The sequence below is a fragment of the Melanerpes formicivorus genome, unplaced genomic scaffold (genome assembly GCF_026170545.1).
Source record: "Melanerpes formicivorus ecotype bairdi unplaced genomic scaffold, bMelFor1.0.p_v2 SCAF_18, whole genome shotgun sequence".
Lineage (NCBI taxonomy): Eukaryota > Metazoa > Chordata > Aves > Piciformes > Picidae > Melanerpes > Melanerpes formicivorus.
The window spans coordinates 4081703-4101568 of NW_027142370.1; the positions used below are offsets into that span (position 1 = coordinate 4081703).

Below are 19866 nucleotides of genomic sequence, written 5' to 3' on the forward strand. Positions count from 1 at the left end.
AAGGTAAAAGTACTCCTAGTATTTAGTCAAACATTTCTAATGCTCCTTAAATCTCTGATGCTTTGGGAAGTCTGGTACAGTTCCAGGACTAAGTGTTTGGGTTAATAGTGGGCAGGAATGTAAAGTCTACCTGAAAACTAGGAAGTCAATCAAGGATACTTCTGGTTTGTTCACTTTAACACTGGGCATGAGGAAGTATTAAGGTTGGTATAGATCTTTAAGATCATAGAGTCTGACCCTTAACCCAGCACGGCCAGGTCACCACTAAACCATGGCCCTCAGCACCACATCTACATAGCTTTTAAATTTCTCCAGGGATAGGGACTCCACCACATCCCTGGACAGCCTGTTCCAAGCCTTGACAACCCTTCCATGCTATAATGTTCCTTGCTGTCTAGTGCCACCTTGCTGTCAATCCATCAATACAAATGACAGCAGCAAGCCACCAACCCTTTTGTGCAAGGTGTGCAGTATGTCAGCCTCACCTGATCAAGCTTCATGATGGAACAGTTGGCTGAAATGCAATAAAGTCCTCTTAAAACACAGTCCTGAGCTATCTACTCATCTTATTTGGAGAACACAGCCACTCTCTGCTGGTTTCTTCCAAGCTCTAGTACCACTGCCATTCTTGCACCTGCTCTCCACCATTGCAGCTTGAAGTATGAAGAGGTCAGGTTTCCTCTCCTCTGTCTTCTCCACACCCTCTGTCACCCTCTGTTCCTCACAAACCTTCTCTCTTTTATCAACCTCCTAACCCACATGTATGGCACCACATAAATGCCAGTCATTAAGAGTACTCTCCACATGGAAAAATCAATGGCACAGCCTGCTCTGGGAACAGTTGTCTAGGAAGCAATTCATGTCTCATTCCTGAAGGATAGTGGGGTACAGAAGGCTTCTCAACCAACCACCTTGCTGTTGAAGTTACTTTGATGGATGCTGATAGCACCATCCATCACCTTGATAGCACCAGTGAGGCTATCCTGCCTCCCTTCCTCAGATGCTCACCATGCCGCTGGTGGCTGCCTGATCTGTGCCTGTTATTTCAGGAAGTTGACCACTTGCCTGGCAAAACCTCACGACAGGCTTTCTAGGGGCTAATGTTCCCTTGCTCTGAAATGACCACCCAGCAATCCAGATGCACTTGAGAGATCCCAAGGAGAAGAATTGCACAGATGCACCAAGATACCGTTTCCCAACAGCTTCAAAGACAGGACTGCTCCACAAAACCAACTTTACCACCCACCGAGGTCCAGCTGAAGCCTTCCAGGGAGACTTGACAGCTGAGCTGAGCAACTCTTCACTTTCACAACAGCAACAGGAGCTCTCGGGGGGTGGGGAAACAAACCCCACATATTGCACAAAGTGAAGCTAGGATATCATGAAAGGCAGCTCCATAAAGGCTTCTTTATGGGTGACTCTTCCTCACCAGCTTGAGAGTGACAGCTCCCAAGCATTCATGGATTGTTGGGAGTGGATTCAGTTTCAGAGGCAGGGATGTTGAGGTGAAGGGCAACCACCTCTGGCCCTCTCTGTTCCCCATCAATCCTGCTTCAATCAGCAGGTTAAAGGTGAAAGCAGGCCTCCTAACTCCAGCGGTGTCTGTTTCACTGGTTGGATGACTGCCTCACAGCCTCCTGCAATTAGAGGGCACAGCAGGGAGAAGATCTCTCCTCCCACCTGCATGTGCCACCTCCTGCTGATCATGCCTCACAGCAGATGCAGATGAAATAACAGCAACCTGCACCAAGGTGGATGGATCCTCAGAGCTGAGGGTGCTCAGGAGGAGGCAGGGTCTACAGTTGAATCTCAGAGGAGAAAAACCCAAATGAAAGGTGTCCAGGTTCCTGTGGAAGGTCCCATCTTGCTGAGGCTCTTCATGGAGTCCCATCAGTGGCTATGCTGCTTGTTTTACCATAAATCAGACAAGAAAACAAGAGAAAGGAACACTGAGTGATGGATGATGTTTTAGTGAATCACTCTCAGCACGCAGCCTTGGAAAGAAATACATCATTTCTTTGTTGATTTCAGTAGATGGGCACAGAGGGCTGGGATATGTGGGACCACACCCCAGACCTGGGGTGACCACAGCATGAAAAGCCCAATCATTCCTGGGCAAACCCCAAGGGACAGTCTAAAGCCCTGACCAAGGTGAGAACAAATACCTCCTGCTCCACCATCTCCTGATTTCAACATCTGAAGAAGGCTGGTGAACTGCTGATGTGACATCTTGAGGAATTCAACACCCAACCATGAGGTAGAAAAGTCTGTTCCTAGCTTTCAAATTCCTCATTTCCTCCCTTTCTTTCTTCTGTCTAGCCCAAGAATCTCCCAATGAAAGAGACTTTGATTGTTTGTTTGTTTTCATTGTTCCAGGCTGCAAAGTGTCGACAGGCCCCACAATTTCCAGTGCCATACCCTAATGAAAGAAACCCAGGCAGCACTCTTCATGTAAGAGAAGTGCTAACAGAATATGTTTGCACTCTTGATTTTTATTTTGTTGTTGTTGCTGTCGTTTGAAGGCTCCAGGGAGCGTCCAGGCACTTTTAATTCCTCACTATGCCAAAACATCCTTCCTGGATCGCGAGTGATGGATTCCGACCAAGTGGGAGCAGCCGAACAGACCAGGGATCTGTGTGACTTTAACACAATTGAACTACAAAAGGCTATGTTAAAGTAACACTAAGACTAGCTTAAACTCACCACAGAAAGAAAAGTCAGAGTTAGAGCTCTAAGCCTGCTCTGAGCTCACATCTTTGTGTGCCTTTGCTTCTCCGCAGCCCGTTTCCGCAGAGCACAGCAAGGAGCAGCTTGGATTTTCAGCACTAACTTTGAAGCATCCCTCTTTTGTGAGTCAGGCAGTTAACACTGAGGGAAAAAATAAACTACTTAATGTGCCCTTTTCAAATGCTCTCGGGTTTGGGGCACTAAAAAAACCCCACTCTGTACCCTGAGCCTAACAAGCAAGGAACAGTGGTTTGGCCAAGACCCTGGAATGCCCTTCTTGGTGTACTGGGTTAGCCACAGTTTGAGGGATTCCTTCACAGTTCCTTGGGCAACAGCTGCCTGACAATCCATGTCTGAGCACATCTCTGTGGGCATTCCCATACAGCTGCATCAGAACAGAAAGAAAATGCCTCTGTCTGTCACCTGTGACAGGTCTCCATCATGGAGCACCCTTCCAGCTAAGTTCTCTGGGCAGGCTGAGCACCAAGATGCCATGCATTGGAGTCCAGCCTGATTTTTAGGAGGTTCCAATCCAGCTTATAAACCACCTCTTGCAACATCCTTGTGGCCTCTGCAGGACACTCTCCAGTAGTTCTTTGTCTCTATTGAACTGGGGAATCCAGAACTGAACCCAGTACTCCATACGTGGCCTCCCTAGGGCAGAGTAGAGGGGAAAGAGAACCTCCCTTGACCTGCTGGTCGACCTGAAGCTGACATCTCCACTTGTGTGAAGCTTCTGGATGCCCAGAAAAACATCCATCACATTCACAGGTGTTAGGAAACAAAATACCATTTAATTGGCAGTAATGTGTTCGGCTGCAAGTCAGACATCTGGCCTGCCTTTTCTGGTCTCCATCATCTGCTCAGACTCCTCAGGTCTTCATGTTTGCACAAGACCCAGCAAAATGGGCAGTTATTAGATGGCCTGTAGGCACTGCAGTAATGAAGGTGCTTAACAACAGGGGATGCATTATCCAGGAGATACCAATCAGTGGAAGGAACTTGGAGAGGAGCAACAAAAGTAATTAAGAGCCTGGAGATATGATCTTAACAGCAAACCCCTATATTTAAGGGTAATGATAAAAACCAGCTCAAACCCATCATAGCTGAGTAATTAAGAATTAAGGCTGCAACTGGAACATGTGTCTTCACACCTCCTGTTTCCTTAGAGCACAAGAAGATGACATTTGCAATGAAAGATGTAATAGGATTCAACATTTCACTTGACACAGCTTGGGAAGTGCAGGCAGGGCATGCAGTGATGCTCTTAAAGGGCTTCAGATCGTGAAGAGGGAGAGGAAAATACAGCAGAGGCCACAGAGCAACCGTTAAATAATTAAAGCAAACATTACTAATCATGAACAGAATGCAGGGTAAACACAGGAGTAAAGGGGTGCAGGTAAAAGGAGAAGAGAGAATGGAAGGGAGATGTGAAATGTAAATGGTTGTCTTCCTATGGTAAAAGCTCCCTTGCAAAGGGCATTAGAATCATGGAATTGTTTTGGCAGGAAAAGACCTTTAAGATCAGTAAGTCCAACCATTCATTCAGCACTGCCAGGTCACCACTGAACCATGTCCCTCAGTACCACAACTACATGGCTATGAAATCCCTCCACCATGGGGACTTCACCACTGCCCTGGGCAGCCTGTTCCAGGACCTGACAACCCTCTTGGGGAAGAAATTGTTCCTCATGTCCAACGTAAACCTCTGCTAGCACAGGTTGAGGCCACTTCCTCTTGTACTACAGCTTGTTCCCTGGGAGAAAAGACCAACTCTCACTTCACTCCAACCTCCTTCCAGGGAGTTGTAGAGAGCCAGAAGGTCTCCCTTGAGCCTCCTTTTCTCCAGGCTAAATGACCCCAGTTCCCTCAGCTGCTCCTCACCAGACTTGTACTCTGGATGCTTCACCAACACCACTGCCCTTCTCTGGGCATGTTCCAGCACCTCAGAAACATCTCCCTCACCCCCAGCTCTGAGAAGGTGATTTGTGCCCTGATAGTTTGGTAATCCTTTAAAACCCATCTATTTTGCACCTTTATCATACATCCTGCCCAGCTGTGATTTGTACTGAAGATGACCAGAAACCAAAACATGCAAGAGTCCTTCTAAAATAAGTAAATGAACAAACAGTGTGTAGATGCCCCACACTGCAGCCTTTGGCCAGAACAGTGCCACACTTGGGAGCACCAGCTGAGCTGTGAGGCCAAAGATGGGAGACACAGTAGGCCAGGGGGATGGCAGGCTACAGAACAGTTTGGAGATGGAAAATAGCAACTGTCAAGGAAGTAGATGAGCTGAAACTCATGAGTCACCTTTTCATCTCTGCTTTACTGCATCCAATGATTAACGTGGCAGCTACTCTGTCTGCAGCTTCTCTTATGACCAAAACCTTTGCTTCCAAGAGGCAAGCAAGTACATGTGAAGAGGAGACACCTTGGCGAGACAGATAACACTTAACTGATCCTCCCTCTAACATGGTTTTCGACCTCTGCTGCATCTACCAGCAAAACAAGCAGAGAAAAAAAACTAAGCCAAACCAGTTCCCCACCTAATGAACCTCTCTGCACACCACTGCACACTCATGGTCCCTCTCTCAGCAGGCTCAGGACCAGCTCTGAGGCTCACCCACTGTCTTGTTTTTGCACATCTTCTCCTCAGATCTCATTAGGCTTGGGAGGGCAGGGAAACCACATTTAACTGCCAAACCTAAAAACAAGTTAAAAAGCAACAACCCAGGGCTTCCTGCCTGGTGGGAACGAATCTGCATGCTGTCCTGGATGCTGCCTTGCAGCTCTTGAAGGAATTGTCTCCTCCTTCCTACCATCAAATTGCCTCAGGTAACAGAGCAGAGAGATGGTCAGAGCCTTGCAGCATCTTATCAAGGTACAGACCCATGGGGTCTTGACCTGAAATTTGCAAGGGTTTCCCACTGGCCACCACGTCTCCTTCAGCACTGAAGCTTGCACTTGCAGAGGAAGTTCAACACAGACAATTTATAGTTCTCTGGGCAGACAGAGCAGACTGGAGTAAGGAGCTCTAATCCATCGAGGACATTCCCTCACTAGAGTCCAGAGTTAAATTCTTCAAGTGCTGCAGACAGATTTGCTTTGGCAGGCAGCCACAAGTGCTGATCTGGCTTCTAGAAGAGATCAGCTCGACTGTGAACTGCAGCAACTGCACAGACAAACATAAAACCTTCCTCTTCAGCTAACTTTCTTATAATAAACCCATGAAAATGAAAAAGTAAAACATTTCCAGCTGGCCTGAAGCTGTGGAGAGAAGAGAGAACTTATTGCATGTGCAGTCTTGGGGCTGACTTGAAAGCTCCTGGAGATCTTCAGTGGTATTTGGACATTTGGACAGAAGAGTCTGAGTTGCTCCAAGAAGAAAGTTGCAGAAGCCTGAACTGCTTAGGTGCCCTTCATATTTTAGCAAGGTTATTTATGGAGCTCAATTTATTTCACATTTTGCTTCCCTTTAGCCTGTATCTGGGGCTAAACTCTAACAGTTACTCTGTTACCTGATGACCTTTGCCCAACAGAGAGGGAGAATCAGTGAGAGTAAAAAAGAGCCACAAGTGGAAATGGATTTAATGAAAGAACCAAACTAAGACCACTGCCAATACGAGACAAAGTTATACTCAGCTCAGGAAAGTGCAGCAGTCACAACATCCAGAAAGGCAGTCCTCAGGAGCAGGAGAGGGGTGAGAAAGACTCAAAGCAGGAAGCCCAAGCAGAAGGCTCTAGCAGAAGGCTCCCCTGTCCTCAGCAAACTTCCTCCTTTATTCTGTGATGCTGATGGTCTGGGACACACCTGTAGCCAACCCCAGTCAGCTGTCCTGGCTGACTCTGGTCTGTTCTGCAGCCTATGGCTGGCCTGGGATTCTGCCCCACAAAACCAGGACACATTTCTGACTCGGCACTGACTGTGGAAGAGCAACATTTAATCTTTATGGGGGAAAAGTAACTATTGCTTCCTTGTAAAGCCTTAAATACTTGAGTATTGCTGTCAGACCATGGTTGCAAAAGGCCTCTTACAGAAGGATTTGAGGTGCAACCTGGTTTACTTCATCACTTCATTAATCCTATTGATGGGTTTACAATTGTCCCAGGATGGGAAGAAAAGTCCCACTTTAAATTACTGCCTGTTGAAAACAGCAGTTTTGATTCTGTGGGCTTGACTCCTCTCCTCCTTACCACATGGTGATGGAATTGCTCCCGATTTCCTTGAGCACAAGGGCAGTAATTAGGCTTTCAAGGTACAGAGACTTGTCTCTGCTGCACTGAACAAGGAGGAACTCTGATGCTCCCAGGCAATGACATTTTTATAGGGCTTATTTTCCACTACAAGGATCTGGATCCAAGGCACAAACACAATCACTACATTTTCCTACCACTTTACTGAACTAAGAATTCATTTTGGTCTTTCCCATAAACTTAATCATCCCACATTACTTTGGGAAGTCTCTCATCTACAATTGCTCTGCAACAGTAAGCACTGAAATGCAGTGGGAAGGGAGGGAGACATCTCTTTATCTCCCTGCTCGGCACGTTTTTTGCCCAGTCATTTTTCTTCCCCACATAACCAAGGCAGAATGCTTCTCCCTGCTCCTGCAAAGCCACATTGATTGACAGGACAGCTCCAAGGTAAAAGGTTAAGTACAAACCTACCTGAAATATAAACCTGAAATTACTTGTAACATTTTGAGAAGCCTGCCTGGGTTTCAGGTTGGAAACTTCCTTTCACCAGCTATGCCAATGTTCCTTCCCAGGTGAAGGAGAACAGCCAAGAGCCAGGAGCACAAACACTTCCAGGTGGTATCTTTTTCCCTCCTCATAGCTTTAAATCAATATTGTGTTAACATTTAGCAGAATGATTTGGGTTGGAAGGGACCTTTAAAGGTCATCCCTGCAGTCAGCAGGGATATCTGCAACTAGAAGAGATTGCTTAGAGCCCCATCCAACATGACCTGGTATGTTGCCAGGGATGAGATTTCTACCACCTCTCTGAGCAACCTGTGCCAACTTCAGCACTACCAAAACCTTTTCCACCAGACACTTTCCATCAACTCTTCCCCAAGCCCAGAGCATTCATGGGGATATTGTGACCCAAGTGCAGAACCCAGCACTTGGCCTTGTTGAACTTCATCCAGCCTGGCCAGATCCCTCTGTAGAGCCTCTCTACTCTCATGCAGATCAACACTCACAACCAACTTGGTGTCATCTGCAAACTGGCTGAGGGTGTCCTCATCCAGATCATTGATAAAGGTATTGGAAGATTTTGCAATCATATTTGGCAGTTACTGTCAGGCCCAAATCTGAAATGCCAACCCGTGGCATCTCAACAGGATTAACCTTCTTTGGGCTCTGCACAAGTGTCATGGGATGACAGATTGCTCCCTGCACATCAGTTGGATTCAGAGAAGTTCTCAAACCCTTATGGGTTAAAAGCAGCTCCAGCATGAATCTGAGTCCCAGTGGTAAGGAGATCATCGATACAAGGGATTATGCAGATTTAAGGAATACCCTCAGCACCCGAAAGTTTTCAGAATGCAAACGACGTCAACCCTGAAAACAAGAGGCACTGCATCATGATGGCAGCAGGGACAAAGCCAGGGGGGCTCAACAGACAAAAAAAGATTGTTTTAATAGGAGAGAAGCATCAGTCATTGAGTCTTACTTCATTCAGACTTTCTCTCCTACCCATCCATCTTCGGTGCCAAGAGATGACAGGACCACCTCACTTCCCCCCCCCAGCCGAGGATATCAATAATGCCCATTTCTCCCCCAAACAAATGGCCTGCTAGAAAGGCCCTTTTCCCTAAACTGCCTTGCCAAGCCCCACAAATGCCTCACTACCTGCTATGGTCAACTTGGCTCTAACAGGGCCCCCTCAAGAGGTGGCCACTGATGGGTGGAGCCTTCCCCAATCATCTTCCCCAACAGCCACTTTGTCATTCATGGCTGGGGACCATCTGCGGAAGAGGGGAGCGGGGCGGGGGGGGGTCTGCCAAGCCGAAGAGGGACACAGACGGAGCCTCCCCACACCAGCCCGAATGCAAATCCCTTCGCCCTGGCGAAAACGCCCCCGTGGGCATTCTCTGTGAACAAAGGTCCTCGAGGCGGGCGGTCTCTGCATCACTGCTCTCTCTGTTAGCACCACCTGCTTGGCGTCAGGGGGGAGAGTCGCAGAGTTATCTTTCTGCCACGTTTGCAGAAGCCAACGGCGGCACAATGGACCCCACTGGCCAAGGGTCAGCCGTGGCTTTCTTCCTCGCCCCTGTACCACCAGCCCTTTTCACCTCCACCATCTCCAGGAGCGCTCAATGAGGAGGTGGCTTCGAGCGCAGAGAGGAGGAGGAGGGGGGAAAATATAGGTCTCTGGCGTAAATCACCCACACCGTTTCCCCTCCTCTCCCTTTCCTTAAGACCTGATGGTCTTCAGTCACACATCTTAAAAGAAAAACAAAAAACAAAAACACAAAGACTTACTTGTCTCAAGTCGATGAAGGCCAACTGCAGCGTGTCCCCTTGGAACCCAGGCACTGGGCCGGATCTGGCAAACTCTGTGGGAAAGAAAAGAGGATAAAAAGCGCCTTTAACTAACCATGGACAGGGAGATTGGCAGACGGATGACAGGGAAGACAAGAGAGGCTGGGGGAGAGGAGGACCGCGCTTCTAAGGAGTCATGTCTCCCTCCCTTCAGCGTCTTTGTTCGCCCTTCAAAATTCGTGTCATCAAAACACCATTAATTCCACCGTCCTGACAGCAAGGAAACTGTACTAATTCGACCTGAAATTTATTCCCATGAGCCGCACTGGGCTTCAGAGTATTTGTTTTGTGAATGGACAAACAACTTGAGGAGAAGAATGGTGGGGGGGTGGGGGTGGGCAATGGTGGGGGGACGGGGACGTGGAGGGCGGGGGAAAAGTTTTTTCCTCCCGACACAATAAAATCTTCAGCTGTGAAACTCTTTTCAGTTCCGAAAGCTATTTATGTTTTAGGGCGCTGAAGGAATTTTCTAATTTCACGCCTGTCAGCAGGCTCCAGAAGCATTCATCAAAAAAATATGCCCGGCCGCTCCGCGGCGGCGACCCCGCGGCGGCGGAGCATTTGCATGATCTGGTGGGGAGCCCTCTTGCCAGCGCCGAGTCGCCCCACACGGGAAGGGGCTCGGCCGCTCCGCGGCGTATTCATACGCGGTGGATGAAGACATCTGACAACTGAACAACGCTGCCTTCGGAGGCCAACAGAATATTTCCGAGGCTGCGTTTACCTCCTTTCCAGCATAATCAGGCCACAAATTTCATCCTCAAGTCATTTCTTTTCCTTCTAATCCGTTATTTAAGCCAAGCATAAAAGCACTGAGGGGTACTTGAACAAATACATGTTCGAGGACCTTATTGAGGACCTCTTCCATGTCATTATCAGCTCCATGAAGCCAACAACTCCAAGTGTCTCTTTTGAAGACTCGCCTGAGGTTGGTTTTGCCCAACTTCACTTCATTTTCACCCTCTTTAGCTCCACAAGTAACAGCTTTATCTCTGCTCTCCATCTAACATTTTGTCACCAAGAGGACCTAACTTGTGAAAGCCACAGCTCAAGATTGAGAAAGACTCAAGACGGAGCTTCTGCTCCTGCAGATGCTGAAGATGGTCCATGCTGAAAAGAAATGTCTTCTTGAGATGAAGCTGAGTGTGATGGTAGAACAGAAGAAGGAAGAGCAAATATACACCAGTGTAATGTAATGGTTTTAAACTAAAAGAGGGAGACCTAAGCTAGATAGAAGAAAGACATTTTTTATGCTGAGGGTGGTGGGACACTGGGCCAGGTTGTCCACAGAAGTGGTAAGTGCCCTGTCCCTAAAAACACTCCAGGTCAGGGCTTGGAGCAACCTGATCTAGTTGCAGATGTCTCTGCTCACTGCAGCATGGTTGGCCTAGGTGACCTTTAAAGGTCCCAACCTAAACCATTCTATAATTCTACAATACATATTTTAAAGTGAGATATGGTCCATTCTCATCCAGCTATTCTAGTCTTTACCAGGCAAACACTCTCAGAACAATCCTGGATCTCCACAAAGCTGAGGACTAAGGATGGCTCAGCAACAAGGAAGAAGGATTTCGCATGACTGCACGGAGGTACTAAAGGATAAAGCCTGCTCTGTCCTTAACCACTAAGTGGAGTCATGTCATGCCACTGGGGTCTTCTCCTCAAGTGCTTCTCTTTCCAAAAGTTATCTAATTTTCAGGAGAGAGTGACACCAAATAAACAAATAATCATAGTTCTATTTTGAAGGACTTCTACAGCAGCCCAATCATAGGAGCAGAGCCCATGGCTCTAATGAGAGCAGACTTAATGAAGCACACATCATAGTTCATCCCTTTTCTTCAACTGCCTTTTGCATGAACCAGATAGGCTTCCATTAAAGGCTTGGGATGACCACTGGGTTGAGGGATGATGTTCTCCCCCTCTACCCTAGCCAGGCAACACCTAGAGTATCATCTCCAGTTCTGGTTTGCCCACCTCATGAGAGACAAAGAAGCACTGAAGAGACTTCAATGGAGGATACAAAGATGCTGTGGAGCCTGAAGCATCCCTGTGAGGAAAAAGGATGAGAGCCCTACGGCTGTTGAGCCTGGAGAAAAGCAGCCTGAGAGCAGATCTGATCAATGCTGATCAATAGCTAAAGAGTGGGGCTGTAAGAAGATGGGGCCAGACTATTTTCACTGATCCCCAGTGACAGGACAAGGAGCAAGGGACACAAAGTGGAACCCAGGAGACTCCATCTAAAACTTCTTTGCTATAAGGGTGCTGGAGCCCTGGAGCAGGCTGCCCAGAGAGGTTGTGGAGCCTCCTTCTCTGGAGAGATTCCTAACTCCCCAGACAGACTTTCCAGCCCCCACTATGCTGGGATTTTGTAATAGCCAGAAGAAACCATCCATGGTCATGCCTATGGACTTAGCCATCTTTGCACAGGATGTGACTGGTCAGAGACAGCTGCTGCTCAGCTTCCAGCCAGTTTCACTGGCCAGTGCTGCAGTATCCAGGCTGCAAACAGTCCAAGGAGAGTTAACATTTAACCTTCAAAACCTGTTTTAATTAATTCTGACTGTAAAGGCATTTTAATGCACATTGGCTATAAAATTTGACTGCAGCTTGCCTGTGCCAGCACACACACACACACACAAGGGAGGACTCACACAAGCTTTCTGACTCTGCTCTGCAAGGGATAAATCACTTTTACACATTTGCTCTACACCCCACTGCCTCATCTGGAACAATTATCCTCAAAGCCACATCAATCCTAAACCATCCCCACTTCACAAAACCACATACCTGAGAAGCTCAAAACAGCATTTGAGCATCTTCTCAAGAGATGAAGCTGCCCTGAGTGGCTTAGTGTCACAGATGTCCCTGTGTGGAGGTACCCAACAAAGTGGCTGAACTGCCACATCCTACCTCTCTAAGGATGGGGTCACATCATAGACTGCTCTGGGTCGGAAGGGACCTCCAAAGGTCATCTAGTCCAACTCCCTAACATGTTACTGATTATATTTGGAGAGGCACTGGAAAAGAGAAACCCTGAAAGGACTGCAATGAAAGGGAAAAAATGAAAAAGAAAAGAAAAAGTCTATTTTGGACTGAAGGGCTTCACAGCTGCTAGGAGTCTATTTAGAGAAGCACACATGGAGCTGTGAAACTTAAGATCTTCCCAAAAACACGAACTTCAGCTCCTCATGAGCAAATGCCTGTGACTGGGTCTCGCATGATTTCACCAGACTTGTGAATTTATCACTGCTATCATCTGACCACAAGTGACCCAGAACAGTTTTTACCCCAAGACATGGTTGCACCATAGCAGCTCACCTTCAGCTGCCTCTTCCTGAGGAACCGTACAGCACAAATGTTGGGACAGGGATGGGTGGCACTGCCCTTTACTGCTGCACATTACAATGATGGCAGCACATTCAGCCAACGTTGCCTTGAACAGCCATTCTCATGGAGAGAACAGGTTGGAGTCTCTACTACTTGACATCCAAAAGTGAATCGTAGAATCACTTTGGTTGGGAGAGACTTTTAATATCACCAGGTCCAAGTGTTAACCCAGCCTGCCCAGACACCACTGAGCCATGTCCCTCAGCACCACATCTACACAGCTTTCAACCTCTCTAGGGATGGGAACTCCACCACTGCCCTGTGCAGCCAGGTCCAGGGATTCACAACTCTTTTGGGGTAGAAATTGTTCCTCATGTCCAACCTCGACCTTTCCTGGTGCAACTTGAGGTCGTTTACTCTTGTCCTATTGCTTGTTCCTTAAGAGGAGAGACCAACCCCCACTTCACAACAACCTCCAAGTGAAATGACATCAGAGATCATATTATTCTCATTACAGGAGAAATGAGATCAAGACAGCTCTGACATTAGAAGAAAGCTGCTCCAGCCCTTGGCTGGAAGAAGCCTGAAGAGGCCTGAATGCCATGCTTCACCCCGCGGTTGTTATAAACACAGCCGTACCTTCTGTGATCGCAGGTCACATTTTACATACCAATGCCACCAGCTCATTCTGAAGGAGGAGTGAACAAAGTCTTAAAAGGAATAAAAGAGGGAACCAAGGAGAGAACAGAGCTCTAGAGGAAAAGACACAGCCAGTTCTTCTTGGTTTTAATCTCTTCAACCAGATTTCAGGATGATTTTCTCGGAACAGCCGAGCACAGCGCTTGGCCTCGGTACTGTCGGCTGGGTTCATTGTGCCGCCTGCGCTAGGCAGGCAAGTGGCAAACATCGCAAGCCACCTACGGGACAGCCCCTCGAGCAGAAAATCACAAGAGAATAGAGCAGATCAGTATGCGGCTGTTTGTACAAAGCATTTAGCCAGGCTAAAGGTTTGAGAGCCTTGTGTTCAGGCCAAAAAAGTAATGTCTTTGCAAGGGCTACAGGCTCGGGCCACCCAGGGCAGGTCACAGGGGGACTCTAACCCCTCTTCCAAAACATTTCACCGATGAAAGAATCAAGGAACAGGAACCGTTAAGCCCTTTACAATGGACAAAGAATAAAGAGTTCAAACGCGCACCAGAAAAGAGACATCCACTGTAAATTAATTATCCAGAACGGGGGAATCTCCTCTTGGCCGCCGCGCGCGGCTGCGCACACGCGCACCCAGCCCGGCACCTACCGCTGCTGAAACCGGCGCAGGTGGCAGCTCCACTCCCCAGAAACACCTTCCTTCCTCAAAACCACCATGTGAGGGGAAGATTTTCCCCTGAATTACATGAGCCTGCCAGAACTCATGACAGCAGACCTGAGGGGTGGAGGTTATGTCGCACCACAGAACGGTCTGGGGTTGGAAGGGACCTCCTAAGGTCATCCAATCCAACGCCCTCTGCACTCAACAGGGGCATCCTCAGCTAGATCAGGTTGTCCAAAGCCCTGCCCAGCCTTATCTTGAATATTGTGCCCCTGTACTCAGCACTGGTTAGGCCACACTTTGAGTACTGGGTCCAGTTCTGGGCTCCTCAATTTAAGAAGGACATTGAGACGCTGGAAGGTGTCCAGAGAAGGGCAACAAGGCTGGGGAGAGGCCTCGAGCACAAGCACTACGAGGAGAGGCTGAGGGAGCTGGGGTTGTTCAGCCTGGAGAAGAGGAGGCTCAGGGGAGAACTTATTGCTCTGTACAACAACCTGAAGGGAGGTTGTAGCCAGGTGGGGGTTGGTCTCTTCTCCCAGGCAACCAGCACCAGAACAAGAGGACACAGTCTCAAGCTGTGCCAGGGGAAGTTTAGACTCAAGGTGAAGAGAAAGTTCTTCACAGAGAGAGTTGTTGGCCATTGGAATGTGCTGCCCAGGGAGGTGGTGGAGTCACCATCCCTGGAGGTGTTTGAGAGGAGACTGGATGTGGCACTTGGAGCCATGGTTTAGTAGTCAATGAGGTCTTGGGTGACAGGTTGGACTTGATGATCTTTGAGGTCTTTTCCAACCTTATTAATTCTATGATTCTAGGTTACCCAGAGCCCTGCCCAGCCTCAACTTGAATATCTCCAGGGCTGGGGCCTCAACCACCAGATACTGTGGCCAAGGAGGAGGTGGTGAATGGCTGATCTGGGACTTGTATCAGCACGTTTTGGCTGGAGGATGCCCCAAACCAGCTGAAGACATCTGCATGTATGATTGACTGCCCCCAGCAGTGGGCTGGCTGAAGAGTGAGAGTTTAATGAAATTTTAAACAGAGTTTTTACAGCGCTTTTAATTTCTCATAAAGCAGCAGTTAAAAGACTTCCGAGATTGGGGAACTGTTTATTTTATGATCTAAGCATTCTGAAACCAAACTGCCTCAGCCACTGCTGGAACCAGTTACCTCCATGGCAAACTCTCAAGAGTGAGGGCAGCCCCCTCTCTTTTGGCTTTTTTGGTCAAAATGATAGAATCACAGAATTGTCAGGGCTGGGAAGGACCTCAAGGCTCAGCCAGTTCCAATCCCCCTGCCATGGGCAGGGACACCTCACACTACAGCAGGTTGCTCACAGCCACATCCAGCCTGGCCTTAAAAACCTCCAGGCATGAGGCTTCCACCACCTCCCTGGGCAACCTGTGTCTCACCACCCTTATGGGGAAGAACTTCTTCCTAACGTTTAATCTAACTCTCCCCTCATCTAGCTTGGATCCATTCCCTACAGCCCTATCACTCCCTAACACCCTGAAAAGTCCCTCCCCAGCTTTCATGTAGCCCCTTTCAGATACTGGAAGACCACAATAAGACCTCCTCAGAGCCTTCTCTTCTCCAAACTGAACAACCCCAACTCTCTCAGTTTGTCTCCATAGCAGAGCAGCTCCAACCCTCTGCTCAACCTCATGGACTTTCTCTGGACAACTTCCAGCACATCCAAATCTTTCTTGTAATAGGGCTACAGACCTGGGTTGTTCTATTTGATTCCCACTAGCTCCAAGGTATAAGAGATACAGAACAGCTTTCTATGTGCTAGCACCAGGAGGTTCAAAAAGAGCAGAGCAGGGAACTGGGTTACAAGTCTCATGGCAATTACAGACAGCACACTACACGTGGCAGTAAATCTTGGTCTACAGACATATTCTGGAGGACAGCAAACCCATTTTAGAAAGAAAATGCCTCCTCTGAAAAAAGCTTCACCTCCTCTATTTAAGGTTCACAGAAATATTTATGTTCCTTTTTCTCCTCTCCAGAGTTGTTTGGGTTCTCTTTTCGTGTTGGCTCGTTGGGCTGGAGCCAGAAGTTGCTCCTAAATTGAGACATAATTAGATGTGTCCCACTGTGTCTTTCTGGAGAATTCAGTTCACCTCTACACCATATTTCACATCAGGTTGGAATAAAGAGGTGAGAGAACCTCTCCTGACTTCATAGAAAGGAGCTGTGTGAAGCCAAGCAATAAGAACCACTACAACTAGAACCTGGACAGCAAGAGATGTTTTACAAGGGACTTCTACCCTTCCCTGGACATCAGCTGTGACGTCCATGCACACACTGCAAAGCTGCACCAAAAGACCTTCAGACCTCCACCACCGCCTTGGGAAACAGTGTTTTGCCAGGAAACCAAGAGGCCATCCACCCTGACAAGCAGGACCAGTACCTTCCATCTTCCTTGTCCAGCCAGAGGCTCCAGCACCCAAGGCTCACTATGGGGAGCTTAAGAAAGACATGGACCTCTTGGAGCAGATCTAGAGGAGGCCATGAAGGTCCCATCACGACCTTGTGCTTCTTCCACTTACCCTCTAGGCTTGCACCTCCCTGGTTCCAAACCTCAGGCTGATTCATTCAGCCATTCCCTTTTTATGCTGATGTGACAGCAAATTATTTCTAAATCAGGAAGCCACAAGCCTGGAGAATTAATTCACTGGTGACTTGTTTGAAGCCTAAGCCACAGTCTCTTTTGCCTCTACAACTGTTATCTGTTGGGTAGATAGACTCATTTTCTTGTGATGTGTATTAAACCTACCCTAACACAGAGCAAATTATCTGCACCACCTCCAAGTCATGCTTAATATCTGATTAAGTCCATTAATTTGTCTCACCGTGCTCTTAAACAGCTCCTACCTTTGGCATTCACCAGAGACTTAAACAAAAGCCTCATAAACTCCAGGAAAGAAACTCTGAAGCCCTGTTCCCACATCACAGAACTCACTGGAAGTGCTCCAAACAGCTATAAAATCCTGTTTTAATATGATAAGTACACAACAGAGCTGCTAAACTAGGTAAGGCTCAGAGGTCTGGGGGGCTGGAGGCTGAGGTATGAAGTCTAATGTGCAACTGGTATAATGAGGGTGCTGAAACTTGCAGCTGTGCTTCAGGTTAAAAGGTATAAAAAAGAAACCCACCCCAAAATCAAACAAAATCCTTGCAAATTGGAACCCATTTATGAACAGAGGTCAGTTTATGGAACTGGCTTTTCCTAAAATGAAAATCTTGATGAAGTCAGAGAGTCACAGAATGACTCTATGGCTGAGTCCACCCCCACCCCCCCCCCCCCCTTCCAAAGCATAAATAAAAACATAAAAACTATTCCTGGTGTCAGCAAAGCCACCAGACAAACCTGCAGGGATGAGGGAATACATCTTTTGGCTGTCAGAAAGGAAGAAAAAGACTTTGTCTGGGTTTAGGGTTCTAGGGGCTGACAGTGATGGATCAGAAGCTTACAGCATCTGTCTCCATTCCCCTGCCCACGATGGCATCTCAGGCCAGGGTGGGGGGGAGCAGGTCACCCACCCTGCTGCTCAGGTTGGCGTCACCTGCTCTGGAATGTCTGAGTGGGTTTGTCTCACCAAACAATTGGAACTGAAGGAATCAGGCTTTTAAAGCTGATACCAAATGCCATCCATTTCACTTAGCATCAGGGGCTGGAAGGGAAGAGATGCTGCTTAGTGACCCACGTTACTGATGGGGCAGAAAACTGCAGGGTTCTGACTCTGTCTGCAGCCAAAAAGAAAAAGAAGGAAACTATCATTCATGACAAATGCTTCCTATTATTCCCTGCAACATCACCCATCCCTCTGCAGACACCCATGGGGAACGCAGCTGCTACCGGTGCAGCCCTGACATGCTGATGGGACACAAATTAGACAGAAAGAATTTCAAGCTGAAGGTGCTTCTGAAAGAAAAATAAGGCAGCACTTTGTGTGACAGTGTAAGATACAGCTGCACAGTTGGGATGTTAGTCATCAAACCCAGGTCCTTCTCCAAGGATGCTCAGTTGAGCACTGGGAAGGAGCACAAGGACTCTCAGGAAGCATGGGTTAGACGAGCGGACAGTGAGGTGGGTTGAGAACTGGCTAACAAGTAAGCTCAGAGGGTTGTGATGCAGACTCTAGTTGGAAGCCTGTAGTTTGTGGTGCTCCTAAGGGGTTGGAACTGGGTCCAGTCTTGTTCAACATCTTCCCCAACAGCCTGGATAAAGTGGCCTGAGAGTAGACCCTCAGTCAGTTTGCTAATGATACAGAACTGGGAGGAGAGATCTACACTCTGTCAGGCTAAGAGATGGACAAAGGGACAAAAGGAGATGATGTGCAGGTCTTACGTTCACACTCCTCCACGTCCAGGTTGAACTGCTGCAAGGCCCCCAGCGTCAGCTGCCTCACTTCAGCTTCCAGCAGCAGCTGCATCAGCGAGGTGGAGAGGTGTTTGCATGCTGACATGCAAGCAGTCTGTGCCACCTTCCCCTGCAAAAGAGAAGGGAGAGTTATTAAAGCCATCAAGCACAAACTGCAAGAGGCACCTTTTTCAGACCAGGATTCACTAGTCCAGCCTAACACAATCCCTCTGCTGTGGGACTCTCACAACCACCAGTTTTAAAGGGAATTATATTCTAGGACTCCCCATTTCTAGTAGTAGGGTTAAACCTTGTCAGGTGAAGACTGCAAGAGAAAGATAATCACAACAGAGGGTTTCATTTGCATGCTGCCATTCTAGAGCAGTGGGATCTGAAACAGCTCATGTTTGTGTCATGGGTGAAGCTCCTGCACTGACAGAACTGCCAGGTACAAAGCCCAGGATGCCTCTGACGGCTTCTGATGTTCAAAGAACTGTGGCATTAAGGGATGATGGTGGAGGTAAGGGTGGACTGTGGAATGGGAGAAAGGGAGGTGGGTGCTCAGGAAGCTCCATCTCCTGCAGAAGGCCACAAGCAGACCACCAAGCTCAAGCATTCACATCCTGACCTGGCTAAAGCATTGGCTACCAGGAGAGCCACCACCAGAAGAGAGCATGGACATGAAGAACTGAGATCATCCATCAAGACCAACAGATTCTTGATCCTCCTGATACAGTAAATGAGAAGACAGAAGAGGAGCAAACCTTTCCAAGAGCAAATGTTTCCAACGAGGTGCTGGCTGGCTTGTCACCCAGAGACATGATACCCCATGTTGAAGGAGCCCAGTCCTCAGCAGCAAGCAGGGAGAATGCTCTGCCTCTAGCAAATTGCTTCAGAAAATCCAGCTTGACCAACCAGACCATAAAAGGAAACTCAAAGCACTCACAGAGCCATGAAACCAACTCAGACCATCTCATGCACACAATGCTCAGAGAGCTGAGCTTTCTTTTCTGTTCACTGGATTTCTTCTGCCTCACAGCAGCAAGTCTCACAGGGTGCCATGTTCTCAGTGAACTAAACCATCATCATTTAGCAGCAGTGAACATGTGGGAGCATTTGTTTTGCCAACCATGTTCTGGGCAGCAGGTGGAGGGAGGGGAATCTGCCCCTCTGCTCCACACTGCTGAGACCCCACCTGCACTGCTGGGACCAGCTCTGGAGAGCTGAGAGAGTTAGGGTTGTTCAGCCTGGAGAAGTCTCTACAGGCATGTTCTGGTGGACTTTCAGTACCTAAAGCAGATGATCAGAAAGCTGGGGACAGACTTTTTAGCAGGACCTGTTCCAACAGCACAGGGGGTGATGACTTTAAACTAAAAGAAGGAGATTCAGACTGGAGAGAAGGAAGAAATGTTTTTACACTGAGAATGATAAGACACTGGCCCAGGTTGCTCTGAAAGGTGGGAGATACCTCATCCCTGGAACCATTCCAGATCAGGTTGTTTGGGGCTGTGAGCAACCTGCTCTAGTTGCAGATGTCCCTGCTGACTGCAGGGAGGTTGGACTGGATGAGCTTCAAAGGTCTCTT

The 19866-nt window shown here is 48.0% G+C and overlaps 1 protein-coding gene across 5 annotated transcripts in view; it reads right to left on the reverse strand.

The window, feature by feature from the left end:
- The window catches only part of EXOC6B (exocyst complex component 6B), a 281602-nt gene that overhangs the window by 62155 nt on the left and 199581 nt on the right, over positions 1-19866 (reverse strand). For all 5 annotated transcript variants that reach the window (XM_068149414.1, XM_068149412.1, XM_068149413.1 and 2 more), the window contains 2 exons: positions 18270-18411; positions 9220-9293 (listed from right to left, as the gene is read on the reverse strand). In XM_068149414.1, coding sequence (XP_068005515.1) covers positions 9220-9293; positions 18270-18411 — 216 coding nt within the window. The remainder of the gene's footprint in view (positions 1-9219; positions 9294-18269; positions 18412-19866) is intronic.